Raw genomic sequence first — 9,018 nt, 5'->3', positions numbered from 1 at the left:
TTACTATGTGTCTTGGAGTGTTCCTCCTTAGGTTTATCCTGCCTGGGATTATCTGTACTTCCTGGACTTGGGTGACTATTTCCTTTCCCTAATATTTCCTTTCCCAGTTAGGGAAGTTTCTAGCTATTATCTGTTTTGAGTTTTTTCTCAGGTTCTCTCTCTCTTCTTCTTCTGGGACCCCTATAATGTGAACACTGGTACGTTTAATGTTGTCCCAGAGGGCTCTTAAACTGTCGTTTCTTTATTCTGTTCCGTAGCAGTGATTTCCACTATTGTCTTCCAGCTCACTTATCCATTCTGCTGCCTCATTAGCTCTATTGATTCCTGCTCCTGTAGTTTTCATTGCAGTTATTGTTCAGTTGTCTGTTCTTTACGTCCTCTAGCTCATTGTTAAACATTTCATGTATCTTCTTAGTCTGTGCTTCCATTCTTTCTGTGAGATCTGAGATCATCTTTACTATCATCACTCTGAATTCTCTTTCAGGTAGATTGCCTATCAGCCCTTTATTTAGCCGTTCTTCTGGGGTTTTATCTTGTTCTCATCTGACACATATTCCTCCGCCGTCTTATTTGCGTTCTCCATGCTGCAGCCTGCAAGATAGTAGTTCCCCTTGCTTGTGTCTGCCCTCTGGTGGGTGAGGCTAGTCAGTGAGGCTTGTGCAGTCTTCCTGGTGGGAGGGACTGGTGCTTGCCCACTGGTGGGTAGAGCTCGGTCTTGACCCCCTGGTGGACAGGGTCACATCAAGGATCGTTTAGAGGTGGCTGAGGGCTCAGGAAGACTTTAAGCATCTGTCTGCTGCCGGTTGCGGCTGCGATCCCACTCTGTTGGTTGTTTGGCCTGAGGCCACCCAGCACTTGAGCCTAAGGTCTGATGGGTGGGGTTAGGTCTCAGCGCCAAAATCTCCAGGGCAGCTCACACCAGTGAGTACTCCCCAATACCTGTGTCACTAATGTCCTTGTCCCTGCAGTGAGCCACACCACCTCCCACCTCCCAGAAGACCCTCCGGGACCAGCAGGTAGGTCTGGCTCAGGCTCCTACGAAGTCAGTTTTTTCCCCCAGGTCCCAGTGTGCACCAGATTTGTGTGTGCCCTCGAAGAGTGTCATCTGTTACCTCCAGTCCTATGGAGTTCCTGTGATCAAGCCCTGCTGCTGCTGCTAAGTCACTTCAGTCATGTCCGACTCTGTGCGACCCCATAGACTGCAGCCCACCAGGCTCCCCCGTCCCTGGGATCCTCCAGGCAAGAACACTGGAGTGGGTTGCCATTTCCTTCTCCAATGCATGTAAGTGAAAAGTGAAAGTGAAGTCGCTCAGTCGTGTCCGACCCTCAGCAACCCCATGGACTGCAGCCCACCAGGCTCCTCTGTCCATGGGATTTAGGGCCCTCAAAGCCAAATGTTCTTGGGGCTCCTCCTCCCACTGCCAGACCCCCAGGCTCTCAGAACTCTGACTCCTGTGGGAGAACCTCTGCAGTATGTTCTTTGCGTCTGCAGGTCACCTGCTCAGTGGGTGTGCTGCTCGATTACGTTGTGAGCGCACCCCTCCCTCGCGTCTCGGAGTGGCTCCGTTTTCTCTGGACATAGACCATCCTTTTTCGTCGAAGGTTGTTCAGCGGTTGTTTGTGATCTTGGTGTTTTCATGAGAGAAGGTGAGGTCAGGTCCGTCTACTTGGCCATTTTGTCCTAGCCCCCGGGATCTGCCTTTCTCCTTACTTTTCTGCTTTTAAGTAAATGCTGACCCCTGGCTGGACTGTATCTTCATGCAGCTGGGGACAAGATGGGTCACCTTCCCATGTCCCTAGGACATGGACCGTACAGGTTCCCTGAATGCATGGAATGCATGGGATCCAAGACATGGTCACAGATCAGTGACGTCTTGGTCAAAATGTTTCCGGTATGTCTGTTAAACGCGCAAGGCTCTGCCTGCAGTTCAAAGAAGTCCCAGGGCTTCTCCAGGTGTCAAGGCTTCCAAACCTGGCCATTCCAGCTTCCGTGCCCTCGCCCTGAGCTGGGCCTGCAGGCTTACTCTCTGGTGTCAGAGGCAGCCTCCTGTGCTGTGTCTCCATGTCCCTTGGGCACTGTGGGCTGTGACTTAGTTCTGACAAATACAACAGAAACGTTGACAGCAATGCCCATGTGACAGCATCTGCTCACAGACAAAATCACCTGAGCTTTGTTTGAATGTAACACAGAAAACTGGACTCAAACTGATCTACCGGTATCTTCAGAGAATTTCAATTGAGTTTTTCACAATTCCTATTTCCTTGTATCAGAAATATTTTTAATTAGTAAAAACAGAGGACACACTCACAATCAGGTAAAAACCATGTTTTCCTTTTAATTGACACTGTGTCCTCTCTTGCCTCCCACTCTGGTAATGATTAGGTCCCCACCTCTCAGGAGCACTGCATCTGGACAGGCTGAGACAGAACCAGTGTGAACACGGTCCCAGAGCAGAGCTTTGGGAATAATAAGAACATCAAAAATCAGCCTTTCTTTTCACTTACAAAGGGATTCACTCAGAGGGTCCAAAGCTCTGCTTTCTAACTGCAGAAAACCTGGAGCTCAAGGCAAAACTGGAAACCAGAAGGAACCGGAAATGAAGCATAGCGCCTCCTCAAATACTCGAGGTCTGATCAACTCACCTCTGCTTACAAGGAATGGCCCCACCCCAGCATTTGTAAGGGAAAACGTTTTGTTTCTATTTCACTTTCCAACTGGGTATAAAATCTACTAAAAGGAACACAAAGAGTCAAAACAAATCAGCTCACTCACAAGAGTCCCTCCCAGATAGAGATTTCTGGTTGCTGAGATGATTCAGCACGTTATTTCCAAGTGGCAAAATTCAGGACAATCTGCGAACTCAAAAGTGGCAGCTACATTCACCGACAGGTTCATGTGAGACACACATACACACAACCCCATCTTTCAGTGTAAATACGGCAAGGGGCCAAGACCCCCAATCAGCACAATAACTTATTTTGTACATTACAGTGCACAGAACAACGGAGGGAAAAGACACTTTCTTGGAGAGGTTCATCTGGGCTCTGAAGGCGGCTGGAGCCCAGGGCCCCGGCCGTCATTAGCTCGCCGCCGCCGCCTCTTTGGTTGCGCTGGCCTCAGAGGCAGCTTCCGGTAAGGGGTCTGCTGGCTGCTCCTCCTCCTCCTCCTCCTCCTGGGGGTACAGGTCTGGGTACTTCTGCATGCACTCCTGCATGGCCCGGAACTGGTCCACACAGTCCGACCCCTTGACATCCTCCTTGCTGTAGTGGAAGCAGGAAAAGGCCGCCTTGAACTGTTCCCCGCACGGGCCACTGGCCATCCCCCCAAGGCACGGGCAGTTCCAGTTGATGTCTCCGTTTGGCAGGATCAGTCCTGGGACGGGAAGATGGGCAAGGAAGTGAGACAGGTTTCATAAAAAGCAAACCCAAGGCTGGGCCTCACAGGAATAATGGTAAGACAAACTGCTGCCTGGCTGGCACCGGCTGGTGGCCCTGCTTCCCCCTCGGGATGGGGTTTAAACTCCCGGCAGAAACCCACCGAGCGTTCTCGGCTCAGCTGAAGAGAAGTCACCATGGACGACTTTCTCCAGGTGCAGCTCCGCTGGATGTGCTAAGCCACCCCTTAGGCCTGTGGCCGTGCCTGTGCTCAGGACTACACAGGGGAAATTGTTTAGTCCAAAGGCTTGAAGGAGGAGTCCTGGCCTCCCCCTTCCACATGGACGGTCAGGACCCCCCACGCCCTCCCTTCAAGCCCCTCCTGTTCCTCGGCTGCTCTCAGCACAGCGCGAGGACTGGAAAAAGCGAGGCTGGACGGTGTCCAAGGGGCGCTGGGCGTGTCAGAGCACTGAGGCTCCTCCATTTTGTCAAAGTGGAAAACTGTTCAAAACTCAGAAGCAACTCCTAGGTTTGGCCTGATGGCCTGGTCAGCGCACAGCCCCTCCCACCTGAGGGAGACGCACTCGTGTCCTGGGAGCAGTGCTGGCCGAGGTGAACACCCAGCTGCGGCCAGGAACATCGGACTACCACCCGCCGACCCCGGCCCCCACGCTCACCATGCTCCTCGTATGGATCATTGGGGTCGTCGGCCACCAGCTCTGCGTTGCTTGGAGTCTCATGGTCTTCTTTGGTCACAAATATGATTCGATCCTTCCCTAGAGTTTGGAGAACAGAGGGAGCCATGTTTCACCAGGAGCTGTGGCTCAGCCTGAACCCAAGCAGCCACGGAAGCCTTGTGTGAAGCTTGTCCCCTCTGAAACCCTGATGCGCTCCCCCGGGGACCCGCTGCCGACCTGGGGGACAGTCCAGCGGCACCAGCACACCGTGAGCCTGTGGCTGGAGTGGGGAGAGGGAGACAGCACGTCTTGGTGCCACTGCGCATTCTCGGTGGAGACGAGACGCCCCAACCCCTCAACTGCAGCTGCTCTCAGCCCCCGAGTCTGATGATGTCTAACAGGCGGTCTTGCCCTGCTCTGAACTCCCACGGCTCCACAGCTTTGTTCATTCCCGTGGCCTGGGAGCACCTCGTCCAGGCCCCGAGGGACCTGCCAGCAGGCGCCCTCAGATGACACTCTGCCCGCCAGGCTCCTCCGGCAGAGGCTTGTGAAGAGCGCCAGGGTGACCGTATGGAGCTCAGAGAGGCGTGCAGGAGAGGGCAGTGCGAAGACAGAGGGAAGGTGCGGGGCGGTACACCATTTCAGAGGCGGGTGACAGCAATGACGGCTGACACTCCACACACACAGGCCCACGGCCCGCTCCAGCACCCCACACGTGACCTCAGAGAAGGCGGCTTGTCCCACACGGCCTGAGGCCAGGCAGCCAGGGCACGCTGAAGAACCTAAAGACCTCGGTCATTCCGGCCAGAGTTCAGAACACTCGAAAGCAGTCCACAGAAGTGCTGTGCTAAGCAGAAGACATGAGCTGACACGACTGCTCAGCTCCGCTCTGACAGTTTTGTTTACCAAGATCTCAGCCAGGCCCAGCCCAGTGCGGAGGCTGGTGTTAGGCCCAGAGCCAAGGGGTCCAAGCCTGGGCAGTGACTTATCTTATATCTCCAGCCCCGGTGCTCGATGGCCATGCTGGCTGAACAGACCAGTTGACAGTCAGGGCTCGACACCATCTGCAGGAAGAGCGCAAGCGCGGCCCTGCGCGGGAGAGGTAGGGCCAGTTTGGGAGGCTCTGGCTCCCGGTGCCATCAGCATCCCAGAGGCTCAAGACTGGGGTTCAAATCGGGGCACAAGCACACAACAGCTGTGTGCGCTCAGGCACCTCCCAGCTCAGCCCACTTCCCTCCCCGGTTCGGGCAAGGGTCAAGAGACATCGGGAAAACAAGGAGGTGAACTGAGTTTCTACTTGCACCTGGAATTCTGCTCAAAACACAGTAACTCTTTCAGCGGCATCAAATGACAAACATCTCTGTGAAGAGAGAATGGGGCTGGAGATGTCAGTAAGGATTGGAAGTGGGAAAACGGGTAGAGCCGTGCTCTTCCCTGAAAAGACTGAAGAAAGGTGCCCGCAGAGTCCCCAGAAGGGGCAGTCCCCAGCCAGAGCCTGGCAGGACTGGGAGTCAGGGCGCCGGAGGCTCTGAAAGCAGGAGCTCAGGGCTGGCTGAGGACAGAGGAAGCACAGAGCGGAGAGACACGCCGACGCCCGGATCCGCAGCTGTACTCTATGCAGTCACACTGACTGCCGTCCTTCTCTCCACCTCCCTCATCCGCCCGGCGGGCTCTGCCTTCAAGTCCATCCAGAAAGACCCGCATCCCTCACCTGTAGGACGCCACCCCCACCCCCGCTCCCTCCATTCAGCGTCTCCTTGCTTCTACCCGAAGACGCTGAGCACACGCCTACCTCGGGGACCTGCCAGGCCGTTCTGTCGTCCAGGAGCGTATTCAGATACCTCACAGCCACCTCTCCCTGACTTCAGACCTCCTGCTCAGATGGCATCTTCCTTCATCTCTCTCCATTGCCCTTAACCCGCCTTCTCTCACCCACAATTACATATCTGTTTACCATCCATCTCCCCGACTGAAATGTCAGCTCTCAGGGGCAAGGATGTATCTGTTCCATTCACTGCAGTACCTCAGAGCCTAGTACAGTGCCCGAGACATAGTGAGTAATCAGTATTTGTTGGAAAAGTGAATGGGGAAATGAACTCTGAATTCAGACATGAAGATCCCAGGCCCAGCTGAGTATGGAGGACAGATGGCTCTCACCATGAAGTAGGTCACAGGGAACAAAATCAAACCTTGTTTGGGTGGTCTCGTTTCCCCTAGAACACATCATCTCTTGCAACATCCAACCTGCCCCCTCCACTGCCTCCACCAGGCCACAAGGCAGACTACCCACCTGTGCCAGCTGCCTCTGCCATGTGATCAGGGCTGGCACATCACAGGTGCTCAGTAACTGTTTGCTGACGGAACAGGAAAGAGCAGCACCAGCATTAGAAAAGGGGGAACAAAGACAGGAGCAGTGTGGCCCTGGGCCAGGGAGCCGGCCTGAGTCCATGCTGCCTAACACCTTGAATGACCAGCTTCGGCCTCCGACCCCAAGGCAGGGGGCGGACCCCTGAAGTCAAGTGCATGGGCAAGTGATTCCCTTGTGTACCGGTTCACTGGGTAATGCTGCGGGGACACGGCCCATCTAATGCTCTCAGTCTGCTGCAAGGCAAACAAGCCGAAAGAGGACAAAAATACACCAGGTATTTCAGAGACTTTAGGATGTGGAAGATGCACAGGCCAAGGAAGACCTCACTGAGGAGGTGGCATCTGCATTGAATCTTAAAGGATGAGGAAGCAGCCGTGAGAAGAGCTGGGGGAGGGATGCACCAGGCAAAGGGAATAGCCAGAGGCCAGCCTGGCTGCACAGTGACTGGTGCGTAGAGACCAGCAGGAGCCAGGTCAGGCCTCAGTCACATAGGCCTTAATCAGGAAGGAGCTGGGATCAGTTCTCTAAGTCCCATGGGAAGCATAAAGAATCCATGGATAGCAAAACAAGAAGTTCGGCACTGAGGGGACAGTGGCCTGGATAGATAAAAACTAGGCAAGGCCTAAAGTGAGTGCTTTTAATTCTTATCCCCAAAGAAAGAAAGAGATCTTTGATACAGGAAAAGATATGGGTCTGAACACTTACCTCTGCTTCCCAGATAACATGTGACTCCTAGAAACCCACAAGAATGAGGATTATAGCCTCATTATACTTAAAAGACTAAAAAAAATCTGCTACATAAAGGAGTACATTAGACTCAGGACAATGAAATAAAAAACTAGAGACCTACTCTCTAACAAACTGGTGAGGGCAGAGGACTTCTGCTCATGGCAGAGTTCAATATCAGTCAATGGAAACTACTTCTCAGAGACATCACTGAGCATTATGGCTTTGCGACCCAGGGAAGGAGGGTTCCAGAGGCAGAATGGGGTACTGGGAAATTGTTGCGTGGTCGCTCAGTCGTGTCCAACTCTTTGTTTTGCAACCCCATGGACTGCTGCTCTGTCCATGGCATTTTCCAGGCAAGAACGCTGGAGTGGGTTGCCATTTATTAGAATTCCATGGACTGTATACTCCCTAGGGTCACAAAGAGTCAGACAGGACTGAGCCACTTTCACTTTCCTCTTCCAGGGGATCTTCCCCACCCAGGGATCGAACTCCAGTCTCCCGCATTGGCATCTGAACCACCAGGGAAGGCCACTGGCAAAAAGGCTTAGCATTTTAAATTGAGTTGTGAGCTGAAGCTTGACACGCTTCTCCTAATTGAAACATGACCTTGGGCAGGTCACCTCCATCTCTGGGCTCAGGATTTCCTGAAATAACTGAGGGAGCTGGAGTATTCACTAGAGAATTTCCAGGGAGTTCCACTTCTCTCTGTAACTTCATAGTCTCAGATATCCTCCCTCCCCCTCACCTGACATGGCGAAGGTGCTTCATGAATATCTGCGGAATGAATGAAGACTAACTTCTCATTTTACAAGACTGGACAACTGGGCCTGGAGGGTTTGGGTGTCAGCTCAGGGACAGTTCGTGGTTGCGCGGGGAGACACTCGGACCGCGGCCTGGAGACTTCCTAGGTGAGAGACCGCAAGCGGGGACCAACTTTTGGCAAGCGGGGACCAACTTTTGTTTTTCTCTGCGGGATGTCTTCCCAGCGGAGGGCTCCCTGGAGTCCACTGGGCACCAGACGGGGAAGCTCTGGAATCAGACCGCGGGGCTCCAACCCCAGCTCCGCGAGTAGCCGGCCGCGTGGCTCAAGCAAGTCACCTCTGGGGTCTTGGTTTACTCTTGGGTTAAGAGCAGGGCCTGACTTAGTAAAGTCGCTGCGAGACAGGCCACTCAAGGCTCCTGGCGCAGGGCCTGACCCGTGCCCGCCGGCGGCACTCCCACCGCCAGCGTCGCGCCCACCGAGGGGCGACCTTCCGGGACAGTTAGAGGCGGTGCAAACGGGAACACGTGGTGTGTGGCGAGCGGCGTAGCAACATAATTAGTAATCAGCACATTTCCCGTTACCAGCCTCAGGCAGCGCACTCGCGCCGCCCTAACCCCCGGGCCTAGTTTACGAGTCTCCCCACGTGCTGTTCCCTCCGAGGTCCAGGTTCGAGTCTCTCGGCGACCCGGGACGGCCTTGCTCCTCCGCGGGCCTCGGTTTTCTCATCCGAAAAGTGGGGCTGGCGACCCCGCCGCCAACCCGCACCCTCCTCCCGAGAACCTGTGCCCCGCGCCCTCAGTGGGGGCGCTGCACGGACCGCGTGTCCCCTGCAGGGCCTCGGAGGCCGTCTCCACGCAGCCCGCCCTCCTACCTTCCTGCCGGCAGTAGGCCATGATGCAGCCCGGCGCTCCGACCTCGCGGCGATCGCGGCGGCGGCCTCACGCCGTGACCTCTCCGCGGCGGGGAGGGCGGCTCGGAGGCCCGCACGGGCCCGCCCCCCAGGCCTGCCCGCCGCGCGCCTGCCTCGGCGCTTCCAGTTCGGCGCTCTCAGCCGATAACTACATTTCCCGGCAGGCTGCGCGCCTCGCGGCCACGCCCCAGGCAGT

The 9,018-nt window shown here is 55.0% G+C and overlaps 1 protein-coding gene across 2 annotated transcripts; it reads right to left on the bottom strand.

Annotated features, from left to right (window-relative positions):
- Nucleotides 1-2,311: 2,311 nt before the first annotated feature.
- On the bottom strand, nucleotides 2,312-8,961 carry CHCHD4 (coiled-coil-helix-coiled-coil-helix domain containing 4). 2 transcript variants are annotated; one of them, XM_086368940.1, is made up of 4 exons: nucleotides 8,784-8,961; nucleotides 7,895-8,053; nucleotides 4,053-4,151; nucleotides 2,312-3,373 (listed from the first exon to the last, which is right to left on the bottom strand). In XM_086368940.1, the coding sequence occupies exons 2-4, from the start codon at nucleotides 7,899-7,901 to the stop codon at nucleotides 3,081-3,083; spliced, it is 399 nt and encodes a 132-aa protein (XP_086225066.1). In that variant the 5' UTR covers nucleotides 7,902-8,053; nucleotides 8,784-8,961; the 3' UTR covers nucleotides 2,312-3,080. The 2 variants fall into 2 exon arrangements, with proteins under 2 accessions (XP_086225066.1, XP_086225065.1); XM_086368939.1 differs by lacking the exon at nucleotides 7,895-8,053.
- Between the last annotated feature and the right edge of the window lie 57 nt (nucleotides 8,962-9,018).

Source organism: Bos grunniens, chromosome 22 (genome assembly GCF_055505025.1).
Source record: "Bos grunniens cultivar Pamir isolate PY7600 chromosome 22, Bosgru_T2T1.0, whole genome shotgun sequence".
Taxonomy (NCBI): Eukaryota; Metazoa; Chordata; class Mammalia; order Artiodactyla; family Bovidae; genus Bos; species Bos grunniens.
This window is presented reverse-complemented; position numbering and strand designations above follow the sequence as displayed.

Excerpts from the sequence above, each read along its gene's own strand:
- CHCHD4 (XM_086368939.1), bottom strand. The coding sequence starts at position 8,805 with ATGGCCTACTGCCGGCAGGAAG. Across the intron at positions 4,152-8,783 it reads GGCCTACTGCCGGCAGGAAG|GGAAGGATCGAATCATATTT; the intron begins GTAGGAGGGCGG and ends TCCAAACTCTAG. Across the intron at positions 3,374-4,052 it reads TGATCCATACGAGGAGCATG|GACTGATCCTGCCAAACGGA; the intron begins GTGAGCGTGGGG and ends TTCCCGTCCCAG.